The sequence below is a fragment of the Poecilia reticulata genome, linkage group LG5 (assembly GCF_000633615.1).
Source record: "Poecilia reticulata strain Guanapo linkage group LG5, Guppy_female_1.0+MT, whole genome shotgun sequence".
Lineage (NCBI taxonomy): Eukaryota > Metazoa > Chordata > Actinopteri > Cyprinodontiformes > Poeciliidae > Poecilia > Poecilia reticulata.
The window spans coordinates 2430191-2447869 of record NC_024335.1 but is presented as its reverse complement, the minus strand read 5'-3'; the positions used below and the strand labels follow the sequence as shown (position 1 = coordinate 2447869).

General features: G+C 39.9%; 1 protein-coding gene across 14 annotated transcripts in view; it reads left to right on the top strand.

Annotated features, from left to right (window-relative positions):
• The first annotated feature begins 317 nt into the window (after positions 1 to 317).
• The window catches only part of ptprt (protein tyrosine phosphatase receptor type T), a 316254-nt gene continuing 298892 nt past the window's right edge, over positions 318 to 17679 (top strand). For all 14 annotated transcript variants that reach the window (XM_017304835.1, XM_017304834.1, XM_008408309.2 and 11 more), the window contains exon 1: positions 318 to 749. In XM_017304835.1, coding sequence (XP_017160324.1) covers positions 662 to 749 — 88 coding nt within the window. In that variant the 5' untranslated portion in view covers positions 318 to 661. The remainder of the gene's footprint in view (positions 750 to 17679) is intronic.

The window sequence follows — 17679 nt, the reverse complement described above, 5'->3', positions numbered from 1 at the left end:
AACTTTCTGGAGAACCAGTTATTAAAAATCTATTTTAATAATATCTGAAAATATAATATAAACATTTAATGACAGATTGTGTTAACTTGTTTGACTTTGGGGAACAGAAACCAAAACCAAAAGAAAAAAATTGAAATCCAACAAAATGTACATAAATTACCTCCAGATTCTCTCACATCCTGCTCGATTTCTTTTAATTTTTCACCTTCCTCCGCAATAATCCCTCCATCTTAATCTGAAATCATCACCGGAAACTCCGCGCGCGGTAACCGCCGCGTCTTTACGGGCGTGTCTGGCACCCGGCGTGGTGCGCACCGCTCCTCATTCCTCTCCAACTCTTCGTCAGTGTGTCACAGACAGACCGTCTGAGCGCGCAAACACGCACACGCCCACCCCCTCTCCCCTCGCGCACGCCTACAAACGCACGGACACGCGCAGTTACGCACAAACACTTTTTGTCGGACCCGGGAGGAGAGGAGCGAAAGAGAGGAAGAGTGAGCTCCAACTTGTCTCTGTCTGGTTCTTGCGTCCACCAATGCGCGGATTTTATCCTTCCTCCTGCAGACAGGACCGGGAAGCCACCAGCTGGACCAGACTGGAGTATGTAAAGTGATTCTGTTCGGCGAAGTGCAACAGAACCAGAACAGAAAGAGGAGGAGAGATGGATGAACGGAGTTATTGTCGCTCTTTGCCGACAGCTTTTCTCTGCGTGGTACTTTTGGGATTTACTGAAGGGCAGTTCTTCCCAGGTAGGAACTCCGTTAATTCCTCTAATTTATTTCTTCTTTTTTAAGTGTATTTGAAAAGAAGAAGAATCTAGATTGTTGTTTGGATTGATTTCATGTCTGATCCGCGGAGAAAACTTGACATATGACCCAGAATCTGCTGACTCCTTAAAGTTCAGGTGTTGAAAGTTTTAATTTCTGCGTATAGAAGTTTTCCCTCCAGGAACCTGATCAAACTTTAAACCTTTAAATTGTTTTAAACACGAATCCAAATTACAACATTTCGCCAAGTTTTCCCTTTTTGTATCTGCGCCCTGAAATCTGGAAACATGATTTCCTGACACATCTCTGTCCATCAGATGTCCATGTCCACTTTTTCCACGACCTTCAGATCCAAATAGGAGGCAGAAGTCTGAGCCAATTTACCTGAATTTCTGTGAAAATGTCGGGATCATCCGGCATCCGGAGCGCTTTTTACGCACCGGACAGTTGGCGAAACCTGCAGGTTTTGAAAGACTCTGTATGGAAAAAAGCTCTAAAACACCGGGCATCATTTTATTTAATGCTGAAATACTCACTTTTTATGTTACTATTTACACATTTCAGTGTAAGAATATAGCCAAATTGTTCAGTAAACATTTAAACGAAACGCATCCGCCCTGTAAACTCAGCTGTCTGTTAAAACTTTGCTTTCCTGCTGGTTTTTAAGAGATCGTTGATTTATTACTGGATCTGAAGTTTGGCCATGGTTTTCAGCGCGACAGTGCAGCAGCCTGTCCGCTTTGTGTGCATGCCGCTCTCCCAGCTCGCTCTGCTTGGTATTCATGACCTGTAGGATCGCAGAAAGAGGCTGCTCTGAAGGGGAGACTGTCTCCGAGCTCTGAATCCTCCTTTAACTCTTCATACATCTCCCCTCTGTGTTCCTGCGGAGCCACAGACTGAGCCGCTGTCCGCGCGTAAAGGTGTAGCGGGACTTTCCTGTTGGCTCGTTTCTTTCAATTGAAAATCTCCAAACGCAAAATCAAACTCATTCATGTCTCAAACAATCTACTAAAAACAAAAACAAACAAAAACCCCCCAACAAAAACAAACCGAAAAGACTTTAGTTCATACCTCTTGCGGAAGAGTGAAAACTGAATTTTACAGTCACGTGTAAATAAAACTGCATTTTCTTTCCCTTTTATAATGTTCATCTAATGCACTCAAAACCTCCCGACTTGGACATTTTTAGGCATAACCGATATTTACGTTGTAAATTTCCCTGTAAATTTGCTTTAGAAACAGTTTTTCAGGGTGTTGTTCGCATGTATGCCGTTAGAGGGCGACATTGGTCCGTCTGATCTGAGGTTCCCACGCGCACAAGCCTTCAGAGTCACCTGGATGTTTCTGATGATCCCTTTTTCCTCCCTCTTCAATCTGACTGCTTTGAAGTTAGCAAAGAACTCAGTTTAGACACAATGGCCTTAAATTTGGTGAAATGAGATTTCAATGAACCTGTAGATGTGTTTTAGACAGCAAGGAAAGAAAAAGGTAAAACGTAACGCTTGATAATGAGGTTAAAGTCATAAAAAAAGGATTTATTTTTGAGCCTTTCTTGTTCAAGTTCAGGTAATAAATTCCCGATTTATGTTTGATTTTCTTCGGCAGCAAGGACAAAAAGGATGAAAGGAGGAGAATGAAGGAGAAACGCGGTCCGACATGTTGAGGAGGATTTAACATCCTTCAGGTCAATTAGAACAGCCTTGATATGATTAGTGAGAGGTGTGACAGGAACATGTAGGGGAAGTGGAAAAAACAGAACGAGTAGGGAGGATAGGAAAGGTTCGGGAGGTGAAGTTTAGATGAAAGACTTTAAGGAAGAATGAGAGAAGGAGGAAGAGACAGGATGAGGTCACAGGGACGGGATCGCAGAGGAAAGACGGGATGAATAATAGAAGAAAAGAGCTGGGACGCAAAGAGGAGGTGAAAGGACGAGACTGTGGGGAAGCAGATAAGTCTTGTCCTCCTTTGTGTCGCTCGTCACTCCCATCCAGAAGCAGAAAAATAAAAGTGGGATGGAGAAAGAAAATGACACTAAGTTGATTAGGTCTGACTGTTATTGATCGTCTGAGTGGTTAAAGACAGGGAGAGCTTTATGACAGGATGTCTGTCACCTCTTCAGTATGCCGGCCGTTCTCCCTCTGTGTGTGTCAGCCTAATCCACGGCACTTATTCTATTGGCCTGACGAACTGACAGCCTAATGGCAGCGCATGTTGAGTGCTGCTGGTGTGTGTGTGTTTTAGAGACGGAGCGTTGGGTATTGAGTGAAGGCTGCTGGATAGAGAGTAAATGCATGAGAGAGATAGGCCTGTTAGAATTTAGCTGGGTGAGAAATTGTCTCAGAAATTATTGTTGTTTTGAGACCATTTTCAAGTAATACACTATAGCAAATGACAGCGATGAAAAGATGTTTGTGATTTTTTGTTATAAATTTAATGATGCGTTCACACCAGTCCTGTTTAGTCCACTTTAATCCAACTCCAATCAATTTGACTAGAAAGTCCAGTTCGGTTGGGGAGGTGTGAATGCCAATCAAACTCTGGTCCATCTACAAACTTCGGTCTTTGTTCATTTGAAGTGAACTCTGGTGCAGTTTGAAGGTGTATGTGAAAGCCAAACGAACCAGAGACCGCCCCAAAAGCAGAAAGTGGACTACAGTGCAGGGGATTCTGGGTAAATACAACCAAAACAACCGCACTAGCCTAGCGCTAGAGGAAGAAATGGCTCATAGTTTTTTGCCAAAGACAAAAGAGAAATCCTTCAACCGCTAAAATCTGACGTCTCTCCATTTTTGTTTCCATTTTGCGAGTCGTGCTCATTGTCTTCTTTAGAGATGTTTGTGTCGTTTCCTTCAGATGTTTTTGGAGAAGCGCCCCCACAGGCGAGGAGGGGAACAGGTCGCTCAGTTAGTTTGGTTTGACTCAGTAAAGTGAGAAAGAAAACCACATCAGCTGAAAATGTAACAAATGTTGTAGTTTTGGTCCCGAGGTGAATCAAACATACCGCACTGTCAGGTGGGAAAACACCTTAATTAAATGTTTCAGTTACATTGCAGTTCACCAGTAGAGGCATTTTCTTTAATCATAAAATTGCGCAAATTAAAAATATGAAACCTGCAGCATTTATATTTTATAAAGAATATGTTTTGTACATATTTAAAACTGTCACCATGAAACCGCTGAAGCTAACATCTACAGTCTTCCAATCAGAATAAATGGTGTTCCTGTGCAAATGCTAGCCATTAGCATGTAGCATAGCATTGCACATTTGTATTTTAACTTTCCAAGATGCATTTTCTTTCAAATATTTTAGATATGTTGCATGAAAAATCTAATATTTGGGTTTACACTGCACAGAAAAATCTGAGAACTGAACCATGGATAGCCTGATTAAGAGCAGGCAGAGTTTATGAACATAGCTGCATGTTCAGCTGAATCTGCTGCTGGAGTTTCAACATCATTCATGACCAGGAATATTAAAAAGTCAGAGGATAGGAAGTATCGAGCTCATGTTATTCCACAGACAATCTTTTTTTATTACAGCTGAGGGTTTTATTATAACTGTAGAATAGGAGTTTTAAACATGGCGGTCTCCGTATTTGAGCAGGCTGGTGGTGTGAATGAGTCCTGATGGAAGCAGTTCACTTCTCTGTGATTAAACTGGGACTTTGGTTTATCTCTAGAACCACTTTGGTGGGATAAAATCAACTAAACACAACTTGTAAGAAGCATATTCTTCTCTCCTTCTCCAGGAAATGCATATTGATCAACAGCTTATGTTAAACATAAGTTCTTATAGTTGGAAAACCGCCTGTTTAAATCCCACACATTTCAGAGGAGCACTAAAATCTGTAATTTAGATTTTCAACATTAGCCCTGAAGGCGTCATTTCAACACAGCTGTAACTGTAAAAACATTGTGATAGAAACAAAAATCAGGGTCCGGACGTGGTTAAAGAGCACGTTAATATTTATCCATAGGAAGATTTAAACAACTGACGGTTCAGATGGTAAATCTGACAGACTTAATTCAACTCGTGTTTTTTTCTTCTTTCTGCCACTCAGCTTTTGTTGCAGATGATTTCTTTCCTCCTCCCAAAGCTTGGCGCTGTGCTTCTTTAACAGGATCCTAAATAAAATATGTGCCCGGTGGACATCAACTCTTTCATCATGCCAGATTGAAAATATTTATTACAATCGGAGTCATCAATTACAGAAATTACAAAAGTATAATTTCACAGAAGCTCATGAATTATACAGCGCTCATAAATGATAACCCGGCCTGGATCACCACGTCTTTCTAGTGGACATGATGGTTTCCTTCGTATGTTTCAGCAGCTGAGCGCCAGCAGACAGAAATGAGGTGGAAAATGTTTTTGTTTTTGTCTTTTAGAGGCTGTTAGCTTCAGCCTGGGGGCACGGTGGAGCAGATGCTCCTCATTTCTCCTGGTGTATTACACTCTGACTCCACCTTCGGAGAGAAACGCTCACACTCAACGGCTTTTATTCCTCTGATACTTCAGCTGCACCGTGTCTGGTCACTTAATTTTCAGATAAAAATCACTCTACTTTTACAGTTGGTTAAATGAAATGGAAACATCTAGAAGGTGCCAACCACATAGTTAATCACTGTATTACTTCAACATGTTTACATAAGTGCAGACAGAAAGCCAGAATATTGATGCAAATAGCTACAAATGTGTGCAAAACTTTGCGGTTACATATGTAAATACGTTTGTTCATGCAGTAGATCATGACAAACATGCTACGCATCATTCTTCAACCACTTCCTGTCGTCTTCTTTGTTGTTTCTGCCAGTAGTAACATCCGGTTGTTGATCACGTGACTCATAATGTGAAAGCTTATTTTCATCTCAGTTTTGTGAAATACACAAATTTTGATGCGGCTGAAAAAACATCACATCCTAGCAAAAAATGAGACATTTTCTGAGTTTTTAAAGTAAAAATAATTCTAGAAAAAACAGAAGAAATTTCTGAGTTTCTAAAGTCAAAAGTTTTTGAGTTTTTAATCTTTTCTAAAGTAGAACATTTTCTACTTTTGAAAATCAGCATTTTCTTTTTTAAAACCTTTTTTGATTGATCTTAAAGTTCAGAGTTTTTTGAGAGAAATGTACTCTTCCCTTTTTTATTTCCATCTATGGTGTTTTATAAAGCAGCTAATTCTGAAAGGATCTCAACATTTTGAGAACTGAACAAATTAAAATCTCATTATAAGAATGATTTTGTAGAAAAATGTAATGAACATGTTTTGTAGAGACCAGAGACATATTCTAATCTGTTTAAGGAACTATAATTGATCACATTTAAAACTTTAGATCCAGAGAGTTGGTCCGACTTGTTGGCATCTCCTTTCAAAACTTGCAGATGAAGTCACTGCTAGAAACGCAACATAAATGCAATTCTTGGTTGAGTTTTCCTGTTAATTTGGAGCCAGCTGAAGCATCCTATCGCTAAAGATGCAGCGCATGTTTCTGAAATGCCAGGATGAGACAAATCAAGATGTGATTGAGTTGATTATGATGTCGGAGGTGTAGAACATAACATGGTGTAGCACATTAAAAACTTCTTTTCGTCTAATTAAAACAACTCCTGGTAAATGCAGAAGGTCTTTGCAAAGCTTAACGAGGTTTCACAGTAATTAATCCATATTTAATAAATGATGTTAGGCTAGAGAGGCTGCTTAGTCGGCTGAATCAACAAGCTCCAGAGGGGGCTGGGAGGGTGGTGGATGACAGAGGAAAATAAAGGAAGAAATGAGACAAATAAGTGTGGGTAGCAGCAGGAAGGTAATAAAGACAGTTATGGAGTGTGGCTGGATGAGAGAGAGGAGAGGAAGAAGATATATTAGATGATATCCGAGCATCCCCCACTTTATTCTCACAGTAACTAAATTTGATTTATGTCAGACTGTGTGGGAGATCTTACTCAGATGATGGATATGTTGGCAGGGCGGCTCTGAGCCGGCGTCAAATATTTTATATAAAAATCATCTAACGTTACAATGCAGGAGAGAATGGCAGTTACAGCTTAATTCACTTTATTAGAACTCTTGTCTGAGTCCGTTTTAGTGGTTATATCCATCATTTGTACTGTTATTGGTTAAAGTTTTAACAGAGGCGGCTGGAGGTTGAGCAAATGTGTTAAAAGGTTAATGAAACTCCACCACAACTTGTAATTATGCCAAATGGCTCTGTTGAGATGCTGCCTCTTGAATTTTTGTGCTTTCTGGAAGAACATTAATTATTTTTGCTGCATGGAAAAGGAACCTGAGCAACAACTGTTTGTTTTACTCATGGCTACGTTTGGCCTTTTGAATGTCTTGGTATGAGTTACATCAATGCTTTATTTCCCTTTGGGATCAATAAAGTGTTTTTGAATATGAATTTTGGTGACCTGGTTTTCGTAATGATTTCTCTATTTACTGACATGAATGGTTCTGTTTCTTCTTCTTTGTCTAATCCATCAGTACTGCTCACAGCAACAAAAAGCCCTCAGCATGATGCTACCACCACAGTGATTGACAGCTCAAAAATTAGAGAGGAAAAACTCAGAAATGTTTGCGGTTAATCTAATAAATTTTCTAGAAAAACGTGAAAATTTCTGACTTTTGAAATGCAAAAATTTCTACGATATGTTTCAAAGAAAATCTGAGGTTTATCTCAAGATTTTTGGTGGAAATTCAGTGCTTGTTTTCTATCTACTATGGCCCCAATATGCCATACATCTGTCCATAAAGCTTTTCCCTTGCAGATATTTGGCTAACCCATGTCACAAAATTCAGTCTAGCTTGAATGTGTTCATTTCTGAGTAACTTTTTCTTCATTTTTACCCACTCAGTCCAAAACTTCATTGGAGATTGTGGCACTGGTGTTTCACCAGTTTAAGATTCTGTAATTTTCTTAAATCTTCCTGAAAGTCCAAATGTTTTTTCCTCCCATCTGAGAGAAACAGTTTGGGCATCTTCAAACCGGACCATTTTATTTTCAAATGGGAAATAGTCCCAAATGAGGCGATGGACGATAAACGTTCAATTATATACCGAGAAAGAAGAAATAAATTAAAACAGGCAAAGGTTTGATTTTAGAAAGATTGAGAAGAAAGACAGATGAGGGCAAATATCCCAATATTTGCTTGGCTCCTGAAATGTTCCCCTCATTATTTACACTCAGTTATGCACACAAAGCCCCACAAACATATTTATTTTTATAGCAGCAGTCTGAAGGTGCAAAACCATCTTCTAACTGTTTGCTCTCATCTGAACAAACGGCAAACACTTGACTCATATACTGCCATGTGTACACGTTTATAATCCAGCATCTGCTCTCCTTCCATTTCCTCCCTTTTTCTATGTCTTTGTTCTCATCTTTCCATCTTGATGAGCGTTTTCACTCCTTCAGCTGCCTCCTTATTCCAATCATCCTGTTTAAACATCCATCAAGTGATTCGTTCTTCCCTTTACCCTCACTTCTACCCGCGCTGCCGTCCATCTGCCTGTCAGTCCATCTACTTATCTTTCCATCATTTCTGCAATCATCCATCTGTCTGTCAGCAAAAAGCACAGAAGCACTTATGGAAACAGCATGTGAAGGGACTCGTATTTACAGCGAGCGCATTTGTGCCTAAAGAGGCGTGTGTCGGCCCAGCCTGAAGCTGATTAACAGATAATTACCTCAGAAAGGAATCTTAGCTTCTTTAACAGACAGAGAAAGACTGGAAGTTAGAGTACAGCTGGACGGACAGATAGACAAACAATTTCTACAGTTAGAGAAGCATGGCATACACCACTTTACCTGCCAGTCACAGAAAAGGTGGAGGGCTGGGAACGATAAGAGGAGATAAACAGAAGTGAGGGAAAAATCTGAGATCAGGGAGAGGAGGATGAAGGTAGGAATAACAACTGATGGATGAATGAGCTGGAGAAAGAGAAGCAGATTGGGATAAAGTTGGCAACTATAAACTTTTGTATTGCCTTCACTGATGTCCTCAAAACCATCCTTACTGACAACCAAGATTCATCAATGTTCGCTGCCAGAAAAGAGTCCCTTTGCCTTCATCGCTGACACCTGGATTCATTGGCCTCCATCAATGGCCAATGACTTTCTGCCGCACTGGCCTTCAGATGATCTGCACAGCCTGCATTCTGGTAGCCTTCAGGCTACAAGCTTCTTTGTTATTGGCCTCCTAGGTTCCTCAAGGCAATGTTCTCAAAGGTTCCTGAGTCACTGGTGATAACCTGCTAGGTTCCTGATTCTGTGGGAATGGCCAGTGCCTCCAAGGTTCCTGCACCTCCAGGGATGGGCTCCTAGGTTCCTTAGCAATTGGCGAAAGCCTCCAAGGTTCCTGCACCTCCAGGGATGGCTCCTAGGTTCCTTAACCACTGGCAACAGCCTCCAAGTTTCTTGCACATCTGCCGATGACCTCTTAGGTTTCAGCCTTCAGGGTTCCTGTGCCTCTAGCTATGGCCTCCGAAGTTCCTGAGACACTGGCGTGTCCTGAGACACTTTTCCTGTTGCCAAAGTTTCATTGGCAGGACCCTCCAAAGTTCCTCCGGTGACAGCCCCCTAGGTTTTGAGACCTCTGTTGATGGCCTCCTAGATTTCTTAACCACTGGCGACTGCCTCCAAGGTTCTTGCACCTCTGTCAATGGCCTCTTAGGTTCATCTGTCAATGGCCTTCAAGTTTATTGTGACATTGGCGACAGCCTCCAAGGTTCCTCTGACAACAGCCTCCAAGGTTCCTCTGGCGACAGCCTCCGAGGTTCTTGTGCCTCTGGCAGCGCCCTCCAGTCTCTTGGCTCATTCGTCACTGGGCTCCAGAATTTCTTTGTGCGTTTCCCCAGATCTTCCTCTTGAGCTCCCCAGAACTTCAAATTCAATCTTATGACCTCTCAGTCGTTCTTCTTGAACTCTCGGTTTGGTTTTTGTTTTGTTTTGCTTCTTGGTCTCTTGGCCCCTCTGCCTGCCCGATCTGGGTTGGTTTTTGTGTTCTGCTTGGACTAAGAAGGTATCTGGTGTCTGACTCGAAAAAGGGTAATGTCTAACTAACGGCAACTTAGGCTCAACTAAGAGACATTGACACAGAGAGCATCGCAGGGGCCAAGTCTGGAGCTAATAAAAGCATGAATGGCCTTCTCCAGGACTGATGATGCTTTAACTTTGGCCAAGAGACGCAGCTGAAAGCATCATTCAGAAATGAACAAACCACAGAGTCAATCTGACTTTTAAATTTGATGTCTTTATCAGATATTACAGCAAACAGATGTTTCTCTTGATTTCAGTCAGACTTTTTTTAAACTTACCAAAATTACTGTCTGTCTCTTTCCCATAATGAGAACAGTTTAGTGTAATTTCCCACCTTCAGTGTGATAACTGATGGCTCACAGATGGGCTTTATTACCAGAAAAAACTCCAGATCGTCACCAGCCTGTAATTAAATTGCTTGTTTCTTGTAAAACTCTTAATTCTGTTGCTCAAGCAGTTTCAGCTACTAGTTTTTAATTTAACTGATTTCACTGTTGATACATTTTGGTTGAATTCTTCAGTTTTAACTGCAAATTTTAGTCATAATAGTAACTATTATCATTTTATAAGTTAGCTGAGATGGAAAGAAGCACAAAAATGAGCTCAAATTAATACTCAAATAATTATTACACAACTATTTTCAACATTAAAACATATTTTCAATATGAGGGGGAATTTATACATTTTGATTTTGACAAAATATGTAATTATTGATGAAACTTGTTAAAAGGAGTTGAGCAGATCTCTGCTTCAGTCGTTAAAGAAGAGCTCAGATGTGGAGTTATGGCGTCTGTACGCCATCATTTATGCTCCTTGAAAGGGAACAGACAGGACTCTTCTTCTTTGATGTTCATGCTCATCATTCTTTTTTCCAGCAGCGCTACGGCTCCCAGTCCTCTTGTCATGTTTAATGGGAGCCATTAAAGAACATTCACACAACAGGAGTCCTCTTTTAAAAAAGACGATCTTTCTGCAAACAGATGAAGACAGGGATGCAGTGAGTTGGAATGTCTTTAAAAAGATGAAGTTGGAGGAAAAAATCTGGCAGACATACAGGGAGAGAGTCGAGAACAGACAGAGTGTTGATCTATATTTAATCTGTGTCTCTGTCCTTTGTTCTCAGAAACGCGCCTCATGAGTGTCCTATAAATAAATTCAGACCAACTTTGACTCAGTGGACAGCTAAAGAGCAGAAGCCATTTTTAAATAACTCGGGGCTTTACGGGCTTCTTTTGAACTTCAATCTATGCAGCATTTTATTGAGACAGAAGTGGAAAGGATTCATAGACGAGACGGTAAATGCTGCATTTCAGTTCCTGTGTGTTTCTGATGTTACTTTTTCAAAACAACCTTCCATTGCATTTCTGTTTTTCATCTTTCTTTTCACAAGGATTTAGAAATACACAAATTTTACTCTAGATTTCAACCCAGTGTTTCCCCGGTATATTTTAAGCCTGGCGGGCCACCAAGCGTTATTTGCCCTCCTACTAGGCTTAAATAAGTTTGTTTTATACTTTATTTCTACAGCAATTATGTCTTCGTTGTGCCTGCCTGGACTCACATGCCATTATTTCCAAATTATTATGTCTTTATTATTATAAACCCTGTTAGCATAAACAATTAAATACCTAAATTCTCAATTGTCTGCTTACATATTAGCAGTAAAGTAGACATTTTGCAAATAATTTAAAGCTGTGACTCCTCCATGTTTTTCCACCAAGCAGCCAGATGCCCCTTGATATTTTAAAATGGTCAAATCGTCCTCGAGGCTTTCTGAAAGTCTCTAATTTACTTTGGAGTTTGATTACTTCACAGATTTTCAGTCCAGTCAGAGTTAAGTGGCTAGACAAATGAAAAAAGGCATTCAACTGAACCAGACTGAAAATAAGTGAGAGAAATGAGTGTGTCAAAAGGGTTTGGATTTAATTGAAGGAAATCGCCTTAGTGCAAATCAGAAAAGATCAAAAACATCTTCTTGGCAAGCCTTATGAATTAGTCTCGGAAAACTGTTTATTTTAATTCTTCTAGCCAACAACAAATATTGTTTTTTCACATTTTCTAAGACGAGTTAATAACATGCTTTGTTTCCATAAAGTTTTGAATTTGAATATGAAATTACAACCCCTTGTTTGATTTAACTGCAGTGCAGATTTGCACTGATGGCCTCTGCAGAGTTTTGAAGGATACAAATACAGTTAAAGTTCTCCACAGTTTTAACCGAGCGCTGAGATGCCCATTAAAGCGCTCTTTACCAGAGATAGGGCTACATTAAACAGGTGCGTGAATCATTTTAGCTTCATAAGAGCAATTTCAAATACACTCAGGCCCCAATTAACAGCAGTAATTCCCCCAGCAGACTCGGGTCATTTTATTCGAGATGAATACTCGCCTGTCATTCTGATTTAGACAATCCAGCAGCAGATTTCCTCTTAAAGGAGACCTGTTATGCAAAATTAACATTTTGCATGTTTTTGTATTTCCATTTGGGTTTCTACTGCTTCTGAAAAAAGGCCAAGCGCTTAAAAAAAATAATAAAAAAGCAAACCCAGCCAGTATTTTGACAATACGTTAATATTTCCTGTTGTCTGGAAAACAAGCTGCTTCAAAAACATCCAGTATGTTGAGTCACAATTTACAGGCACTGTGCCGTTACCTAGCAACCCCAACCAAGCCCATTTCCGTTACCTAGCAACCAAAGCAGAACTCAAGCTCTGTACAACGGCTGCAAGTGTACAACACAAGTGTTTTGATGTTGACTTACCATTTAGAAACCGCCTGCTGCATCCTTACTGGTTGTGCAGAATGATCTGCTTCAGGATATTATAGGGATATTTTGTGGTACTATTGCAATAATGATAAAGATTATAATGAAGAAAAGAATGTATCGTTTTAGGTAACTGTATGCCACAGCATTCATAATGCCAAAAACAAATATTGTTCATGAAAAATATTCACATTTACAGCAGATTACTTCAGGACGTCACTTGCTTAAAGTAGTAACTGCATATAAACACATTTTTTAATTTGTTTATATGTAGAGCAAGCAGTAGAGAAAATAGAAAAAAATAACAAACCCGATAGTACTGTCAGTGTTTTTTATTTAAAAACAAAAAAAAAAAACCCAAATCAATTAACTGAAATTTACCATGATATTTTTGATGATGTTTTTCTCTACTAGTGTTTTCAGATTTGGACGGTTGTATAACTGTTTGCAGCCAATTTAAAGTGCGAGTGTAAACGCTGAGTTGGGGTGCGTAAAACTGCCCATTCTGAAAGAATTTATCTCATTATCTAAAAATGATTTTGTGTAAAAATTGTAACAAACATGCTTTGTTCAAAGATGCATAATGGGTCACCTTTAATTGTTCCTGTTTGCCACTTCCAAATGATATGAGAGTTGGTTGCTACTAACCTCTCAGTGACAGTTAGACGCAACTTTCATACCTTTTTGTTTCTTTCCTCTAAAACAACAAAGGATGTAGCTATCAGAGAGCCATATAGTCTCCTCCTCTCAGGCTGTCAGTTTGAAACCCAGAATAGCATGACTGACAAAGGAGCAACGAAACCCAGAGACTTTTAACGCCGCCAGCAGCCAACCACGACGACTTCTTCTGTATGTTAGAGCAGACACTGACTGTGCCATGAGAGCAGCATCCCAGCGTTTCAGCTGGGAATGAAGCAAAATGAGAAAATAGAGCAGATAGAGATACGATGTAATAAGGGGAGAATGTGAGGTAGTAAGAAGTATTAGTTCAGGTGTAAACGCATGGACAGTAATGAACTATCCGGCTTTGGTGCTGATCCTCCGCCTGTGTGTCTAAATGTGTGTGTGTTAGTGGGAGAAGGAGGAGGAGGAAGCACTGGGATGTTACAAAACCCCTGTCTTACCCCTCTTGAGGTCTTATTAACCTTTCCTCATCATTCACACACACACACTCCCACTTCCTGACTATCCCACCCTTCTGTTTTGTTTTCACACACACACACACACACACACACACTGTGTCCTCACTAAGGAGATTTAAGAGCTGGTTAATTGGTTGGCTGGGGCTGATTTTTCTGCTGAAAGTTAATGCCACCGTCATGCATCGCTCCCTGTGGAGAGGGACAGGAACGCTGAATTTGTATGTTTTGTCCTTTGCATTTAAAATAATGAAGTTCAAATTCAGCATCAGGCCTTCGTGGGCTGTTTTCACACCTGATAGTCCAGTGGACTCGGTTCAACTGGAGACCAAAGTTGCAACATTTGTTGCATTTCCAGCTGCTGTGGTTCTCTTTCACACTGCACTGTGTCAAACCAACCAAACCGCTTGAAAAACTTGTTCCCCTCCTCACCTGTGGGGGCGCTGCACCAAGATTCACTGAAGGAAACGACATAAAAACGTCTGAAGATGACACGGAGTGCTGCTATCTTCTTCGCTAAATGTAAATAAAAATGGAGTGGAATAATATTTTATTGGTTGTAGGATTTCCCTTTCGTTTTTGGTAAGAGACAATGAGCTATTTCTCACGCTAGTGCCAGCTAGCATGTTTTTTTTTGTTGGGTTTACCCAGAATGCCTTGCGCTGTAGTCCAGCCTGCTTTTTTAACTGTCTCTGGTTAAATATGCATTTGAACCACAGCAGAGTTCACTTCAACCGAACTGAGACCGGGGTTTGTCTGCAGACCAGAGTTTGCAGAGTTCGATACCCATTCACACCTCCCCAAACGAACCAGACTTTCAAAACAAACGGGGAAATTATATATGTTGAACACTGATAAAAAATTGTTTAAATTTTAGTCAAATTAAATGCAGGTTTGTTTTTTCCTCCATTTACTGAAAACAGACAAAACCTTTCCAAAAAGGGGCTTCTATGGAAGCCCATCCAATAGTTGAACTCGGATAACTTCTTGAAAAACATCTCAAAGAAGAGAAGTGTAAGGTCAAAGTGAGAGAGCTGTTACTCCAACTGGCTTCCTGCTTACTGTGGTGGAGGAACTGGTTCTTCATCGATGCTAAAATTATCCATGAAAGCAGCTTCTGCAGCCGGAGCAGGAGGTCGGCTGCCATGTTGCGACACGGCAAACACACGGTCACACCGTCTGTGGAAAGGCGAGACGGATGAAAACAAATTTCAGTCGGGTCTCCATCTTGATCGAAAACTGAATTTTCCTGCCGACTCGCTGCGTTTCGGTCATGTGTGGCACTTTGATCGGCATCACGCGTTTTTTCTTGTTCATGACTGTTTTCAACCTTCGAGAGCATGTCACCTTTTTTTCTTAACATAGTGTTGATTCAGATTGTGTGAGAGCTTTTCATTTCTCATCTTTTGCTCTTTATCCCTGAAAAGTTCCCTTCAGAAGATGAGTATTTTCTGTCAGTCACTTAAGACCAAAGTGCTGGTGGCTGAAAGTGTAAAAGGAGAAATTTTAAAGGGAATTGAGCTGCAACAAAACGTTTTACTTTGAGTGAATCATTGCCATAGATGACTAATGTGATATGTTTTGTCTGCTTTTGTGGAGTTTTGTTGCTGTACAGATTTATTTTTCGAGGATAATGTTCACAATTTTGCTGCAAACTCGTTTGAAAGAAATTAGTTTCCAAAAAGACACATTTCCAGCTATGAACTCATTCAAAAATGTCTAAATCTTAGATTCATCAGAGTTTGGTTTACTTCTCACAACCATAAAACTGAAGTTCCTAATTACAAAATGAAGCATCAACAATAACTTTACTGAATTATTATGCATTTGAACAGTCATTAAGATGAGACAAGCAGACAGATACCATCTCCTAAGTTATTATGGACAGTCTGAGTTACCTTTTCTAAATTTCCCACACTGAATTACCAGATTTTCTGTGGAACTTGACTCCAAATAATTTGCAAAATAATTGCCTACACTTGGTTTTTTTTTCTAAAACATTTGAAAAAAAGAAAAAGCAGCTTGGGCAGCTAAGAAACTATAGCACTTGGCACATTATTGGCTAGTATTTGCAAAGCAGCCAATCCAGGAGCTCCATTCATTTTGCTTGGTGTGGATTGGTTGAAACGCAGGGCGTCTGTATATGTTAGCTACTTAAGGCAAATAAGGTATATTTTGTGTTTAAAGTAATAAAATAGGCAAATATAAGTGTTTTTTTTAGGAGGTCTCAAGTATTTATGGATTTTAGCTATTGGAGGTTGTGGTCTCTGATGGGTCCACTGTTCACACCTGATTACTGTAAATTTAGTAATTTTAAAAAAATAACATCGTTATCAACATATGATCAATATCAATAGATTATATGCTGGATAGAATATTCAGTAATTTCATTGAACTCCAATCCAGAACCGCACAGCATTCTGGGAGATGAAGGCATTAGAAAGACTGTAGTCATTCAATTCCTCACAACTAGCTAAGAAATGTTGGTGGAATCTACTAACTCACTCACTCGGTGGTTACCTAGCAACTCACTCACTCTGTGGTTACCCAGCAACTCACTCACTCTGGTTACCTAGCAACAACCTGCTGAGTAACTGGAGCAGCAGCAGTTTAAGGTTTCACCATCGTGCTTCATAACTGCTTAAAAGGCTTTAAGTGAAAACTGTGAAAAAAAAACCAGGAAAGGTCACACCACCAGCTTGGCAGAATTTCAGATGTTTAAAAATAAAAAACTAATCAATACTTATTGATATTAATATCAATAATATAGATGTTTTTCCTCCATGTCTTCCAGAAGTACCTTAGCATTTCAGGAGGCTCTGCTGTTTAGTGGCGTATCTGGATGGTCTTCTTATGTATGAAAACATGTCTGCTCATCAGTTTTCTCTCACTTCCTTTACATACGTTAGTAACAGAACAGTTTGTCAAATGAAGTTGAGCTCCAGTTTAATTAGAAGGCTGCAGGTCAGATATTCAGATGGAATAATAAAGAGATGCAAATGAGCCTTGGCCATTCTGAGAGGCCTGTCTCCACTTTTTTTTTTCTTTTTCCAGTGATAGTTCATGTAAATAAGGCAAGCAGACTAATAAGCTCAGGAAGCATGGGCAGGTTTTTAAATAATAATAATAATAAATAAAAAAACAACCCGGCTGTAATTGTTAAGTGGATGCAAAAAAGAGAGCTTCATGACAGGATGGTCTGTTGTTATCTGCTCTACCAATTATAATAATCGCAGACTACTTCTCCTCCTTTGAGTCTCTGTTTTTGTCTTAAGCATAGGAAAGCTGAGCGGAGGAAGTGTCCTGCTAACTAAAATAACTATAGAGTTGTCCTTGGCAAGGACGACACTGTTGTCCATGTGATTATGTATTCTTAAATGTGTCCTCCTCATGTAAAGCTGTTTATTTTGGTTTAAACCTGGTAGGGTTTTTGTCCCCTCTGGATAAAGCAAAAAGCAAAAAAAACACAAAACGATGTCAGCGCGTGGTGATGAATAACGCCGACACCTGGAGGGTATGTAGCGGTGTGTGGATTTATGTCTGATTGTGGGTCAGATCCGTAACCTCGCAGCAGGATGTGCGACTACAAGGTCATAAACTAGGTTACGTTTCCCCCCTAAGTACCGGCTGGATGCCCTTCCTTTTGGTTCGACTCTGGATACGTAGTTCAAGTTTGTTTAAAAAAAAAAAACAGAAAACAACAGCTTTCATTTAAGACCTGAAGATGTCCTCATTTTTTCAGTAATGTTAATGAATTTAATTTCTAAACCTTATTATGCAAATTAATGAAATCCTCCTGGTGATTTTGGTCTTTCGGCACCACAGGAAAATAAATTGAGGCAGAAAAAAATGTGTTTGTGTGTGTGAATGTTTATGTAAAAGGAGAAGTGTTAAAAATTACTTTTGTTCCCAGTTTTACACACTGGAACAGACCAGTGGTGTGTGTGTGTGTGTGTGTGTGTGTGTGTGTGTG